The 16,384-nt window shown below is 43.0% G+C and overlaps 1 protein-coding gene across 1 annotated transcript in view; it reads right to left on the reverse strand.

Moving 5' to 3' along the window:
* Positions 1–3,447: 3,447 nt before the first annotated feature.
* The window catches only part of LOC111982391 (insulin-like growth factor-binding protein 4), a 19,309-nt gene continuing 6,372 nt past the window's right edge, over positions 3,448–16,384 (reverse strand). Inside the window, exons 2-4 of the mRNA XM_024013960.2 lie at positions 10,124–10,287; positions 9,422–9,547; positions 3,448–7,569 (exon numbers count right to left, since the gene is read on the reverse strand). Of these exons, the coding sequence (XP_023869728.2) occupies positions 7,432–7,569; positions 9,422–9,547; positions 10,124–10,287 (428 nt within the window). The 3' untranslated portion in view covers positions 3,448–7,431. The remainder of the gene's footprint in view (positions 7,570–9,421; positions 9,548–10,123; positions 10,288–16,384) is intronic.

Genomic DNA, 16,384 nt, shown 5'->3' on the forward strand with positions numbered 1-16,384 from the left:
TCTACACTGTTGACGTTGAGACTGGTGTTTTATGGGTACTATTTAATGAAGCTGCCAGTTGAGGTCATGTGAGGCGTCTGTTTCTCAAACTAGACACTCTAATGTACTTGTCATCTTGCTCAGTTGTGCACCGGGGCTTCCCACTCCTCCTTCTATTCTGGTTAGAGACAGTTTGCGCTGTTCTGTGAAGGGAGTAGTACACAGCGCTGTACGAGATCTTCAGTTTCTAGACAATTTCTCGCACGGAATAGCCTACATTTCTCAGAACAAGAATAGACTGATGAGTTTCAGAAGAAAGTTCTTTGTTTCTGGCCATTTTGAGCCTGTAATCGAACCCAAAAATGCTGATGCTACAGATACTCAACTAGTCTAAAGAAAGTTGTATTGCATCTTTAATATGAACAACAGTTTTCAGCTGTGCTAACATAATTGCAAAAGGGTTTTCTTATGATCAATTAGCCTTTTAAAATGATAAACTTGGATTAGCTAACACAACGTGCCATTGGAACACAAGAGTGATGGTTGCTGATAATGGGCCACTGTACGCCTATGTAGATATTCCATTAAAAATAAGCAGTTTCCAGCTACAATAGTCATTTACAACATTAACAATGTCTACACTGTATTTCTGATCAATTTGATGTTATTTTAAATGGACAAACAATGTGTTTTTCTTTCAAAAACAAGGACATTTCTAAGTGACCCCAAACTTTTGAACAGTACTGTAGATAAAACGTATCGGTGCTCATCGGCCATTGGACATAAACATTACACAACCAGTTGGAAATCGCAAATTCAACGATGAGTGGTTTGGAAGGAATCAGTAACGGTGGCTAACTGCAAGCATTGCAAAGCAATCACTAGCTTGCAATTCAGTGGAGTGGCTGTGTTGTCCCAAATCTGGGATTAAGGGTCTTATTTCCAAGTTAAAAATGATAAACATTCAACATTGGCCATGCTGTCAATGAAGCGTGATTTGTGTCACGCTCAAAACAACTGTTAACTCAGAACTGTGATATCTTGACTTCAGTGAGTTCAAGACAACTGGGAATTCTAGAAAAAATGACTGGGAAATATGTTTTGAATGGTCCTCCAACTCGGAATTGTAAATCTGGCCTTTTTCTAGAGTTATGACCTGAAGATCAATGACGTCATCATGATTCAACTTAGTTTTTTTCTGAGTTCCCAGTTGTCTTAAAAGCACCATAAATCCAGAGAATGCCAGACTTTGATGACAAAATTTGCCCACGAAGGTCCGCCGTGCCACCTTCCTGTTCAAGTGAGCACAGCACAACAAGGTGAGTCCAAAAATGTATTGTATGCTGCTGCATTAATTATGTAATATGCCAGGGAGATATGTATACTGTAGCTAAGAAAGTAATTCTAAGTGTATGTTGTGTAGTAAGCTGTTATTAGCCCATGTGCCTCACCCTAGTAATTTGGTCTATTTACCCCTCTTAATTTTGCCTACTGTTCTAACTTGGTGGTGCACATGTAGCCTATAACGTGTTTTAGAGAAATATAATCATTGAATTTTGAGTTTCATTGTCTGCTTTCATGACCCATTTATTTATCCTACAGTTCTGACTTGGTGGACTGGGAGAACACTGTAAGAACAGCCCATTTTCTGAATTCTGTCGCTGTACATTTCAAAAGTGCTAAACAAATAGTTATATTGACTACGTCCATCCTAGCTCGCTCATTAATGTCTTAATTGAAATTACGGATTGCCTCTTATCCGCTTGTTGTCCCATTATGCCATAGTTTGTACATCTCAATTGTCATTAGAAACCACATTTGTTTAAGCAAGTCAGCCATATCAGCTATGTTTTTTTAAAGGCAGAAAATGAGGCTGAATGAACTGTTTCGCTGCCAGAAAAGGCTCCGCTGATAGCCAGGTGTAGCAGAGCTGGGGCTGAAGTGCTAAGACGCCAGTGCTGCTGCTCTCATGTTTGTATGAATATGCTTCTATATACAGGATTTCTTTCTAACCAAGAGACTGCTTGTTGGCAGTATTGTGTAGTTTATAGTGGTGCTATACACTCATTGTGCCAAAACCCCCCCCGTTTTTTCCCCCTGTGCTTTTTGGGGGATTGTTTTTAGAAGGAAACAGAGATACAAACTCCCAGATGAGGGGGACGATCTTAGAATGGCCTAAATGTGTGACTGACCACAAATACTGTCTAGTTGTCACACAAATATCTCCAAGTTTTTATACGACATTGATGAAATAAAACGTACAAGTAAATACACGGATATCAGTGGGAGCATTACTATAGTTAACCGCCTGACTGTTTCATGGACTAATGTAGTGACTTTGCATGATTGTAGCATGTGTGGCTAGTGACAACTTCTTACGGCTAGAAGAGAAGAGKACTTTATGACTGCATGATGAAGAAACACGCTCTAGACAGCCTCTGTAATTGCTAGCTAKCTGCAGATAGGCCCATTGAGATAGCACTGTTTGATATCTATGGATAGGCCAGCTTGCGTACATTGACCTCCATCACTGCATCACTTACTTGATGTGTGGCACCTGTCATGCAGTACTCCATTGTATTCCGTAAATATTTCATATAGCCTATTGTTCATGTACTGGACAGAGGTGTGCAGAGATGGATGACCCCTAGGCTAAATGCCAGATGTAAGGGCTTAACTGACACACCCCGAGGCCTCCTTGGCACAGCCCTGGGATTCTGGATGCCTGCAGGCTGGAAAAGGCCAATCCCATTTTAAATCAAGCAGAGGATTCCACTTAAATCCCTACTGAGTTCCCATTTTGGATTAGGCATGGGATTTTTTTCTGAAAGGTCCGGGGTATTCCCATTCTGATTCAGGTACAGTTTTTCTTAAGCCTGTATGGCTCACCAATAAACTTGGGCAGTGGAACTAAGCAGCCTTGAAAGTTTACTCTGGTGGTGGACCGTGCAGGTATTTTTAGAAGCGGTGGCAGTCACATTATTATGATGTATCATTCCTGAGGTATTCGTTGGACGTGCCTTGAGTRTTACTGTTAACGAYGTGTATATTTAAGTGGAGTTAGAAAATATATTTCTGTTAACAAGTCTTCAAAAGTTACATCCGGCAAAATACATTCTTGAGATTTTTTTCAGATGTTCAGTTGACAGAAACCTCAGCACTTTCTGACTCGGTCGGTTGACCTGTTGACCTGTAGCTATGGTTGTGTGGTGGACCTGGAAAATAGTAATGAGATGATGGTTTTCTTAGCCTTTGATGATCCAGACGTATTGATTGAAACAACCCCGTTTAGAAGTGCACCCTCGGTTCTTGTGCAATCAGTATGGCCTACACTTAGCACAGTATACACTTTCCCTGAACTCAGTATCTACCGTGTGGTGGAATATTTTGGTACATGATCTAACATACATGAACAGTTTAACTACCCACCATGCAGCCGTTTAGAGGGGGAAAGAATCAGGCGAGAGATCAGATGCTACACGTTTATCATTTCATTGGATCTAACACAATGTACACAATTCATACATAGAGTAAAAACCTCTAAGGTAACCAACTCATTATTCCGTAACAAGCAACAATTCTTGCTGCGTTTTCTTCAATGTTTGTAAAGCACGGCCCTGTTCTGGACCACACCTACAAGATCTCGCCATGTTTAAACCCAGTATATAGTTAGGCTACACATGCTAAAGTTACTTTGATTTTTTTTACAGTAGATTTAACAGGTAAAGTCCAAGGCAAACAGGAATATCCCTCAGAAATACAAAATACAGTAGAGAAAAAGTTAGAGATCAAGTAATATAGTGTAAGTATACACAGTTGAATGTAAATTAAACACGGAAGGTCTTGGATCCAAAAGGAAAACCAGGACCATTGACTTGAAACATATCACTACTTTACCTAGAGATAATATCTACAGTAGCACAGAAATGGAATGTTCTAGGACTCATATTACTTTGTTTTACCTTTATATAACCAGGCAAGTCAGTAAAGAACAAATTCTTATTTACAATTACGGCCTACTTGTAAAGATAAGGCCTTAGACTTATGTATGGTGTTTTTTCATTCAGTACATGACAAGGGAATATCAACATTTAATGTACACAAAGCACTCCTATAGTTTTGGGGGTTTCATGCCTCAAAATACTCTACCTTGTAACTTCTTTGGAGAAGCCTTTCAATGTTCGTGTTACTTCATTGTGTTTGGAATTACAATCAACTTATCAGCTACAGTATATCCTCCCTCCTTAATACCGTTTCCTGTGTCTTTCTAGTTGGGAATGAGTCGCTTTGTTGAAGTTCTGTGTGATTACGGTTTAGAACAAGGAATTTTTACAGTGATAATGAAAATATGACCAGCTTTTGGAATATGGGCTTTTCATTTGGGGGCTGCTGAGGTGGAACTGCTCTTATGTAGTATAGGGGAATAGTGGATGTCATGGTGGAATGTGGCGGAAAGTAAGATCATCCCGTTTTATTGAATAGCCTCAGAGAGCCAAAGAAATAACGTTTTAGGGACTTGTCAATTGAGAAGAAGCTACTATGAACTATTAGTGATCATCAAGAGGCTCAGTTTCAAGGTTAATGACCCAGAAGCAGGCAAAACTGGACGTCGGTTCAACCAGCCCACTGGGGATGTTTGTTTTTCGGTCAAAGTTTTGGTCAAATGTAGGCTAAGTAAATGTCTACAGGTTAGTAATTAGTTCAGAAGATAAGTCATTGACTGAGGGACTGCGAAGTAAACTACAACCGTATTACCATGCAATATCCCCATAGACCCTTTGGATAACTTTGGCAGTTTTTTATTCTTTTTTTTATTTTATTTTTTTACAAGGAAGCAAGTTACAGATACAGTACAGTTGGCTAAGTCCGCAATAATTATCTTTGGCCTGGCTCATGTCAGGTCTTGTCACACATCGACCCAAATGTCTTTGATATTGTGATTCTGAATGGCAATGTAATACAGCTGGGTTTCTATCTACTTTGTCCCCAGGCAGGGAGGTGTGAATGTTCAATGTTGCCKAATGAAATTAGATGTTTCTGTCCCCATTACCCATGGCAGCAATGACAGCACAACCGTGATGAAGGGCATTGCTATGTTGGGCTTAGTTGGACTTGCTACAGTACGTGTTCTGCTGCTCTGGATAACAGCCAGAGGAAAGCTCTTGAATGACTTCTAGGCTCCTCTGTCAAACCAGAGGGGTATGTGAGAGAGAGAGAGAGAGGGAATGGTAAAAGCTGTGTGCCTTACGGAAACAATGTGGCTTTGTGAGAGCAAATCAGTGCGATACAAATGTAGCTGGAACTCTCCAGCTCTCTGTCACTCACACTGTCTCTATTCCCTCTCCCTCTAGTCTATCTACTCACATCTCTGCTGACAAAAAGAGCTGCCTATCATTTGTAGGAGTCCGTTTTTGGACAACCTGTCCTGCACTCTTCTTTCAGTTCTTGAAAGAGGAAGCAGGACAACTACTGCCCACGTCYGTCTGGTTTACCCCCTCGGCCCTGTCCCCTCGCCTCGCTCTACATGACGCTAACTGTGCCAGTGTACTATTAACACCAATAATGAATGTCCAGGCGAGATGAATCCTTCCTGGAGTCAATTAGTAACCCAACACTCTCAGGGAGATTAAGTGCACTATCCATTTCTAGAAATGACAAACGACCGACCTCACTGAACTCACTGATCAGACTGTCCTGTATCCAAGGGCCGTCTTCTCTCCTATACTCCCTGTGCTCCACAGGTTAAGCCTGAGTCAGTCAATCAACCAATCACATCATAGATCATAGCCCGAGGGAACCAACCATGATCTTTTCCACCCATTTGCAATACAGTACAATCAAATCGCTGTAGGGATGTTAACAGTCTTGTCCATGTAGTATATGTGGAAGGTATGTAGAGTATGATGCACCAGTAAGTTTGTCAACATAATAATACAAATCAATGATTCCTCGGCTCATACACTGCTTCATCGATGATGTCAAACCTGATAACTGGCTCTGCCAGAGTAAAAGTCAACGGTGTTCACTTATACTGGAGGGAGTCCATGTATGACCAGGATGCTATCTCACTGTGAGGTTTCTAATGGTATTATATAGACATCTGACGTTTCTCTGAACGTTTCAGATAGCTAGCAATTACAGAGGCTGTCTAGAGCGTGTTTCTTCATCATGCAGTCATAAAGTCCTCTTCTCTTCTAGCCGTAAGAAGTTGTCACTAGCCACACATGCTACAATCATGCAAAGTCACTACATTAGTCCATGAAACAGTCAGGCGGTTAACTATAGTAATGCTCCCACGGATATCCGTGTATTTACTTCTACGTTTTATTTCACCAATGTAGTATAAAAACTTGGGAGATATTTGTGTGACAACTAGACAGTATTTGTGGTCAGTCACACATTTAGGCCATTCTAAGATCGTCCCCCTCATCTGGGAGTTTGTATCTCTGTTTCCTTCTAAAAACAATCCCCCAAAAAGCACAGGGGGAAAAAACGGGGGGGTTTTGGCACAATGAGTGTATAGCACCACTATAAACTACACAATACTGCCAACAAGCAGTCTCTTGGTTAGAAAGAAATCCTGTATATAGAAGCATATTCATACAAACATGAGAGCAGCAGCACTGGCGTCTTAGCACTTCAGCCCCAGCTGGAGAAACAAGATTATCCTATCAGCAGTGTACAGAGTCCTGAGCCCAGCTATGCTGCCAGTCCCCCTGGACAAATAAGCCAGAGAGAGAGCTCCCAGTCAAAGAGAAGGGGGGAAGCGGAGAGGAGGGAGAGAAGGGGGATAGCGATAAAGCACATCTATTCTGAGTTCCTCTCAGAGGTACAGTTTATTCTYTCAAAAGTAATCTCTCTTTTCACTTCATGTCGCCAAATGTTGTGAAAAGCTGTGGCTTATCATCAATTGGTAATTCTCTCTCTCTCGCTCACACACACTCCCAATATTCATTATATTCTATAGCTGCTGCTGAATGGTCGATGGTGAGTCATGTTAGGACACTTAACTCATGCGTCAAGTTTTTATGTTTTTTGTTTCAAAGATGCTAAGAGATGGAAATCAGAGTTCAACTAGACTACACAAAACCAATGTTGTCCTGTTTTGAGAAGAGTGTTYACAACACTTTTATTCGGGGGCYTGTTGTTTGCCACCTGTTMTTTAAAGCAAGAGCATCTGCCTAACTTCACAGAATCGTAAAATACACACATGTGCTCAAAACGATGCATACAGACATACACTCACACACGAAAACAAACAATAGTAAAATAGCAAAATTCTATGGTTTCCTTTTATCTTTTTCATATCAAGCAAGTACCGTTAGCCTCACGTGAAGTGAGGCTTTAGGGTTAAGTCCTTTCCTTCCATAGTTGTAACTAAACAGCACCAGTAGAATTTGGCTGGCCCTAAGCCCTAGCCCTGGCCCYCCAGGGGCCCCGCCGGTCCCCTCCTCACTCTCTCATGGTTGCAGTCATTAGCTGGTGGCAGTCCAGTTCCCCCCGCAGCTCCAGGSGCCCCGGCAGCTTCATGCCCGTCTTCTGGTCGACACACCAGCACTTTCCCCGCTGCCCGTCACGTGCTGGCTGGCACTGTAGACACAAGAAACAAGACAGGTGTCAGTCACAAGCCAAATGGCATTTGTTGCACGATAGGCATGTGATACAGATCAATGGCATACGGTAGGGGTCCCCAAATACATTCAGCAATGGACYRATTTTTCCTTGAGCGGATGGTCGGGGGCTGGAACATAGTTATAAATAATTTGTACACTGCAAATTGGCCGCAAGAATCTCAAACAGATATACTATTTGACAAAAACAGAATCATTTCAAACCTTGATTACATTGTGATACGATCACATATGCCTCTCTATTTATGGGAATACTTGGGAACAGATTTCCTAAATTAAAATCACTTTGAGCTGATTTCCTGGTGATTCTATAGTATTTTATGTCCAACAACGAAATATATATTTTTGGTTCAGAAAACTTTGCTCAGAAAACCACAGGAACTCTGGCATAAGCTGTTGCWGTTTCTTAATAGCACTTAGTTCCCTTAAAGCTGGATTACTTAACGGTGAAATGCCACGCCCGTTTGTGATATTACAACAAAGAAGTTACTGCAAACAACAAACACTTTTAGTCATCCTCGGACATCATTGCACACACGATAGAAGAGTACTGTACTGCAATATTTTTTTTTACCATGCTGCACGACTCTTCAGCTCGGAAACAAAAACAAAAACATTAACAACGGTGGTAGGGCGGCCAGTGGCGATGTTTCCACTCTCCTGCGGATTCCATCTTTAAGGTACCTTCAAATTCAAACCTGAGGTACCTTCAAATTCAAACCACTGTTATATTTGACATTGTTCCCTTTGTTAATAACTTTCTCTCAAGCCCCTCAATCTCACCCGTGTGAATACGGATCAATTGAATAGAATCTCAAAGTTGTATGAATCATAACCACTGAGTGATACGTATCTGTACATAGCCTGGGGTGGTTTTGAAACACCCCATCAGCCTGGCTCAASTYTCCTATTGAGATTCCTCCTGTGCAATGAAMAGATGCCAGATGACCTCTCATAACCTTAGTTATGCTCACAACGGGTGYCGTAAAGTTCTACCACAATGCAATTATAGATAAACAGTAAACAGATGCCTTTTACACACTATAAAGAGCAGACGAGGGTACTTTAACTGTGTTACACAATCAAGCCTAACCCCAGACTCTGATGCCCTTGGCAGGGTAAGCCTTTTATCACTGACTGACTCTGCTACGCCTGTTGCTTCGTAGCGTATTCAGCTCTACAGAGCAACAAGCCTTATCTAGCTCCATGTTCTCAGATTCTTCCCAGTCTTATCTACAAAGTTGCCCATTTCAGACATAGCGAGAAATAAYAGCTTTTYGAAAAGCTAATGACATCTATCACTGCAATGAAGCGATTACTGTCAACCCTTTTAGGTTAACCACTGTGTTGTGTTGTACGTACACGGTACAGCACRATTTTTCTTTGATAAATCACTTTGCTTGTCTGTGGATGTGGAGTCTTGGCAGGAGAAAATGCTCACATAAAACAATGCTGTTACAGGGCCATTTTGTGTTCTGGCTAATAGAGCCGTGACAATGTTAGAGGGGATTGTTTGCGTGGTGTGTTCTTATGTGCCTGTCTGATACCAGACCGAGTGAATGATAGACGATCGGATCTCCTTTGCTAAAGACCTTCTCCACAGACTACCTGGATAAATGTCTGCATCCAAAATGGCACGATATTCCTTATAGTGGTCTACTTTTTTGGTAGTGGCCAATAGGGCTCTGGTTAAAAATAGTGCACTACATAGGGAATAAATAAGGTGCCATTTCAGAGTATGTCGGAGTACTTCCTGAATAGTGCATAATATAGATACCATTGGGATAATGACTGCTTGTCAGTCGACAAACCTGCTTGGCATGGAAGTCTCCGTTCTTGTCACAGTTGGGTATGGGGATGCTGTAGAGATCCTCGTGGGTGCGAGTGTTGGACACCAGTCGGTCCAGCGCTCTCTGCAGCTCAGCACGACATGGAGCCTGAGGACGACCAGTGGAATTAGTCGTAAATCTGTTCAGCTATCATTCCACTCCTTGCCACTCCTGYCATGTTAATCYTTGGCATATGACACGGAGTACAAGGAGTGGAATGTTAGCTAAACAGACTGGTACCCAGGCTAGTGYGGCCCATGTAGATGTTTGGAAATGTACGCCATGTCTGCTTTTATACGTCCATGTAGGTATCTGGAAATGGCAAAGAGTTTTTATACTACCCTTTGTTGTTGGTTTCAGTGAACACCTGGGTTACGTTTCATGAGATGGCCATTAAATGATGAGGGCTGAAAATAACAAATAGGTTACATGCCGTTTGTAACCCAACTGCTAAACTCATGGATTTTGATCTGTAAAATAGTCATTGAAAACACCTGTTAAGACCTGTGTCGGTCTAGTAACAAGTCTCAACTAGACTCTAGTTGAAAGCTATGGGGTGACATTATTTTTTATATCCAGCACCTGCTCAAATACTTTAAATGTGCGTATGTAATGTTTTCCTATATATAATCTTTATGTGTAATCTTTTCTTATACGGAGGTGAACAGTGGTTGGTGCGCTCACCAGGGCAGCCTTTGGATCCTCCCTGGCGTTATTGCTTCTCTGATTGGTGGATTTGGCGGGGTGGCGGGCCAGGGTCTTCTGGATGCAGCGCTTGTCCTGGGGACTGCAGCGGATGTTGCTGTTATTGGGGTGCTCAGGGATGATCTCATCCTGCCTGTCCAGCGCTGTGGGACACAACAGTTAACATTGAGTCACAACACTACAAGTCACCGACATTTTATTTAAACCTTTATTTATCCAGTAAGTCCCATCAATGTCAAGAGACCTTTTTTTACAAGGGAAACCTCTAGAGCTACAACCTACACAACACATGAAAGACTCGCAATCCCAACCCGTACAAGGTCGCAACTCATACGTGTCACACCACAAGAGTTGAAACAATAGACCATGCMATTTTTGACAAGCTTCTCTGTCAATTACACCGCCTCTCAGAGGCTTTTCGCAATTTGTTGATTRCATGAAAATGTATAATTTAATGTACCTAATTTACAGTATATCACTGATCTGACCCAACGCAAATGTTGTCATACCAACAGAGAGATATCTTTCCATAAATATGTGTATGTGACCAATAACATTTGATTTGATTTGATGAAAACACCATGGGGAATTGTAGGCTAAGAACCAGGCTTAGCATCAAGGACAAACAGTGGTGTTCCCACTCAGAGGGGTACAGTACAGTAAATGACCACCACCTCTCTCCTCTCTGCCTGCCTACCCATTGTGGCCTGTGCCACATTTACCTTGCAATAATTCTCCAGTTCTTTGGCCCTGCAGGCAGCCAGCTGTTTCCTCAGGAAACTGCCCCCCCCCCCCTTCCATCTCCCCTACAGCAAAAGAAACCCTCACTCTACCAGATGGAGATTGGAAGAGGGTATTTTGCAGTGTCACAAGGTGCCGGTGGGCAAACGTATGGAGTGTGGAGAGCTTTACAGCTGTTTTGTTCTGGCTTGACTGTTCACCTGTGGCCTTTGCAGGGTTGGTTGGTAACTCAAACACATTTTTTCCCAAACCAACTGTTCTTTGTGGTTCTGCTTGTGACCTGTGGCATTTCATGGGTTGGCACTGCAACCATAGCACCCAGAGCCTGGRCTTTWGTGCTKCCTTGAGCTTTGTCTGTCAGATCACTGGAAAGATCAAAGCACGAATGGCGTCTCACGTCAGTGTGGCATAATACCAGTTGCTTCTGGGAACCTACTTTCTCTCATAGTCAGATCTTCTGCATTGCTCTCTGACCTTTCCACGTTTTCCAAGGGAATTCACTCTGTAATTAGGATTAAATAGCAATTCGCTATCAACAGGTTTTGTTGTGAAGTTATTTTTGTTATTGAACAATGGATAGACTAGCCTACTCATGAGGTAAGGAGACCTTTGGCTGTTTCAGACTTGGGGTAAAGGGTTTTGCCATTAGCTATTCTAGTCATATTTCAGTAATGACACGAGAGGTTTACATTTCTATACCGTACCCCTCTACATGAGGTTGAGGTGAGGGAGTTGCTCTGAAGTTCATTGACAGGCTGTGTTCTGCCGACCGGGGGTTTGTATGTTTCTGTTGGCCTTACTCATCAGCACTTTCCGCMAGACCCAGCATGACTTCAGCTGTTTTCCCGTCTCCCTATAAATTGTTCTTCCCCTCTTTTGCCATTTCGCGGTTTGCCGAATCCATGCTCTTTTGGAGTGCCATTTCATACAATCCCAAAGTTATTTAAAAGTGGGTCAGGGGTGCCATGTCCTGTTTGCTGCCACCGCTGTTCTCCGGGGAGGAAGCTGCTGCTTCATTGTGTGGTTTCGGGAGGATTGTGTCAACATCTCAGTTTCAAACACAGGCAGGCTAAGGCACAAGGCAGGCTGCTATGATGAATAATAGAAAGGACGGGACGCACTCCAGGAAAAAATCCAAGTATAMTGTTCTTTTAATAMAAATGTATAATGTTAAACAAACAGGAAAAAAAGCCAGGGCCAACCATTTCAGCTAGATTCCTTTGTCAAGAGCTATGATGAAGACCGCAAGTATGGACAGTGTGCAGTATCCACTCGCATCCAACCCCAGCCACAGGTGGATAGCCAAGATAAAGATAGACTCGATTTTACGACTGTTCTGATAAAGGTTCTATCATTTCCCTCTGTTTTGACAGCGTTTTAAAAAACAAAGGCCATGAACATGTCAACAGGGAGGTTCATGTAAAGTTAACGTGCGTTCAAGAGCTGCTGGATCCCTCAAACCATCGCCATCTTCCGTCATATCACTGAATTAATGCAGACTTGTCTGCAACCGACCCAGTTGCAAACCATTTTTCAGACATTTGCTCTGACTTAACCTTCCTCCAGTGAGGTGTTTGCCAGGGAATGTTGGTGGTGTGTTCCCACTCCCAGCCCACAGATGTTCAGAGAGTGGCATGGAACTCCAATGTTCCAGTTGCAGCTGTCACTGGGAGTCTGGATGGAGCATGTGTACTRGTCTCAACACTGTCCCGGGGGACATGTCTGGCTCCGTAGGCTGGACTTTGTTACGCTATATAGCATTATAGTATGTCAGCTAGCGAGATGCTTATCGTCAGCCGTCATCGCATCAGTGGAAATCCGGGTGAGGAGACAGTGGGYGTTTGGCACGCTTWAATGTAAATAGTGCACGTGTGACACAATTTGTCRCCCAACGCATATCTTATGTCAAGTCATTGCTCTTTCTGTCAGCTGGCATTAGCAAGAATGTGTACAATGTGTTTAACTAAAGTGTTACCCTCCACTTTTGGGGGGGTATTTTAAGCTTATTGGTCCATAGTGCTTTGTGTGGCATATTTCTATACTGTAAAATAATACATGTGGACATTACACATTACAATATACAATATAAAGGGATGTGCTCAAAACTACCCTTCCCTTTTTTTTCTTCAACTTTCATTTGACTTCTCTGCTTAAACCATGTAGCAGCCATGTGGGCCAAAATGAATTATCCATGAAATAACAACTGAACCGTAATTACTGGTTGGTTTGGGTGGTTTTGGCTCGTGTACCRTAAGAATATCCCACAAAACAGGTTCACGCACCAAAATACAACAACATAAAACATTACAGCAACACACTACTCGWGCCAATAGTAACATTGTCCTTAGTGACTAAGCAMATTTTGATTGCWGTATATTTGAGTCTCTGGATTCATTAGATAAGTGAGTCATTGAATTTAGAAATGAAATGTTTCGTGTGCAAACTGTGCATCAATACATAACAACAGGCTTAACTCAAAATTAATGAACGCCCGTTCACACAATGCACCATTGGCTGAATCCCCTGCCAGATGTTTGTAATATAAGTGTTTGCATGGAAGGTTTCCAAACAAARCATGATGGGAGCGGTTGCTGTTTAATACGTTCACACGTGAACTCACACAGTTTATGAGGGACTTTGATTTCACTGTGCTCCGAGGATTAGGCGTATTTGAATTTTACGACCAGCTAGCGAGCGCTCATCATCGCTCTGTGTTGTTACTCGCCGTCAGTTGCTTTGTTTGTGCATCTCTGTCTCCACAGCTCCGACACCAGGATYGGTCCTAAATCCATGGTTCCACGGAGGGATCAATTAGCTAATCACATTTACTGAGTTCTGCWGCARAACGCCCAGCTGTACAAATGGGATAAATACCCAAAGTAAGCAAATAATAAGGACCAAAACACACCCTCAGGGACATCTGCAATTGGTTTGCCCTATTCCCCAACATATCCTCATTGGCCACAGAGAAATGATTGTATCCGTTTCATAATTCCAGTGAGCACACAGACAAGTGTTTTCCTCACATCGTAAGAAGAACAAGAGTTRTGGATGGTTGACAAGAACAGATGGTCGACTAGAAGTGCCACTGATAGGCCTGCCTAAATCCAGATACATACTGTGCATCAGACACATGTAGCTCCTGTAAGCTTACCACCAGCATGAATGGCATCCGCAACACCTTATGTCAGTAATGACATTTCCATTGACATCTGTATCTGCTTGTAAATACTACACATGTCCAMGWTTAAAAGGTTCGTGAAGCATTTGAATATGACACCAAAGGAGACGCAGTCGGAATGTTTGAATGGATTCCAAGCCCTCATAATGATTTCGACGAATTAGGATTGAGAGAGCGTTTCTAGGAATCAGTTATTAAGGAACTGCATGAGATTTGCAGGACATGATAAGATGCAGAATGTACTCCAGTACTTACAGTTGCTATGGAAATTGAGTTTACGAATACTGCAGCTTTTAACTTGAAGGAATGTAACAGAAGGCGTACAGTAGATTGAATCTGGACTGAATGTATGTCTTCCTCAGATTTAAATGGTCTGTGCGTCAGTCCACGGAAATGGTAGGCTAGCTTTGGGAAAAGTTTATTTACAAAACGTATGAAAATGTTATATTCTGAGTATTGACTGTTTCATTGGGATATGAGGCAGCATCTCAGTGTCTGGGACTGCTGCTTGATGGTAGCGTTTCATCTGTACATGTGCTGTCAATTCAGGATCCGTCATACACTTCCCTCTACGGTGTCCTTGTCTTTGGGAATCCGTTCCATTTAAAAAAAAAAAACTCTTCTATTTTTATCAGACATGTTCACTGTTGCTAGGTCTGGGGCAGTGCGGGAAGCGTCTCAAGGAGATGTACCCCTCGGTTTAATAATGGATAAACCCAGCAAATGTGCCACAAAGGAACTCGTATACTTGTGGCTTGGGTTTTTCTCATACTCCCTCTCTCTTCCTCTGTCTCTGTTCTCTCTCTCTTTCCCGTTTCTTCCTGTCTCTCTGGCGCATGGGGTTTCAGAGGCGCTGCACTGAAGTGTTGATGTAAGACTTATTGAGTAGGGCTACGTTGAGGGGTACTTTGCTTTATGACAGGACTCGGGGGGGGTCAACTCGGGGGGGGTCAACCGAAGCTGAACACTGGGATAGTAGGATTCCAGAACACTGAAAACAAAACATCCAAACATTTCGACACCGTTTAGCAATTCATCAATCGCTGACACTCCCTAGCTTGTCGAGAGAGTTTACGAGAACTGAACCTTCACACTTTAGCCCACTTCTGCTTCAGCGCTGCTCGCCTCAAACGGACAACACAATGGCGTGGATGACGAAGCCATTCAGTAAACAATGTTGAGGGAAAAACATTCAGCCAGATKAAGCAATGCAGAGGACGGTACGAAGCCAAAACCAAGACAGTCAACCTTTTATCATGCACTAAACAGCTTTCYCCCTCTCTCTGATTCCGTTTAGTCACGCTATGTGCTGGCCTAACCTAGGCTGGCCTCGCACAGAGCAGAAGGCTCTCATTTCTGCTCTGGCAGCAAGCGTGCCGATGAGCTCATCCTAGCAGAGCTGGACRGTGGGCGATGCGCTCCGAGGCAGGGGGAGAGGAGCAGCAACTCACCCAGGCCCAGGGGGAAACTGATGCAGCAGTGCTGGAGACGACTGGAGACTTGAGTCTCTGGAAGTGCATCCAAAATGGCACCCTATTCTCCCTAAAGCAGAGCACTACTTTTGACCAGAGCSCTGAGAATAGGGTGCCATGTCAGACGCAGCCTGGAAGTTGAGGGCTGTTCAAGTCTGTCCAAAGTCTTGCCTTGCTGTGCTGCTTGGAACTGGGAGWTAGTTCACTGCCATTACCAATAACCTTTGGAGGTCACGGCAGCGGTGCTGGTGAAAGAAGCGATGTTGGAACAATCAGTGTGGATGAAATCTGGAACAAATGAGTGAATAGCTTCATACGCGGTGCGTTTTTTACGATCGCCACCAAACTTCTTTGGCATAATAGAAATCGCCACCGTGAAAAACTGCCTACGAGTTCCCCCTGCTTTGGAAGGGAAGAGAGGAAGAATTTTAAAAAGCAGGAACAGTTTCATCTGCTGCCATCTGAAGAATATGATGGAACAGGAATAGCAGATAAGCCATACAGTATTAGACGTTAAAGTGGAACCAGACCTCTGCTGCTGCAGTAGGAAGAAGAAGAATGTGACTACCGTGAGAGGAAAAAGACAGGGGTTGTATCAAGATGTCTGCAGAGGGAAGTGAACAAGACATCTCCAGTAAAAGAGGAGTCAGTCAGTCAGACATCTGCAGTGAAGAGGAGGAGGAGGAGGAATGGGGCCATGAAGAGAGTGAGAATGAATTACTGATTGCAGAGAGCTCTAATAGCCTGAGACTGGCCGCACTCCATTACAGAGTAATTTCATACAGGCAGACAGGCAGCTTTTATTACCTCCTCTTGTTAAACACACACACACTCTCACACACACAC

This window comes from Salvelinus sp. IW2-2015, linkage group LG21 (genome assembly GCF_002910315.2).
Source record: "Salvelinus sp. IW2-2015 linkage group LG21, ASM291031v2, whole genome shotgun sequence".
Classification (NCBI taxonomy): domain Eukaryota; kingdom Metazoa; phylum Chordata; class Actinopteri; order Salmoniformes; family Salmonidae; genus Salvelinus; species Salvelinus sp. IW2-2015.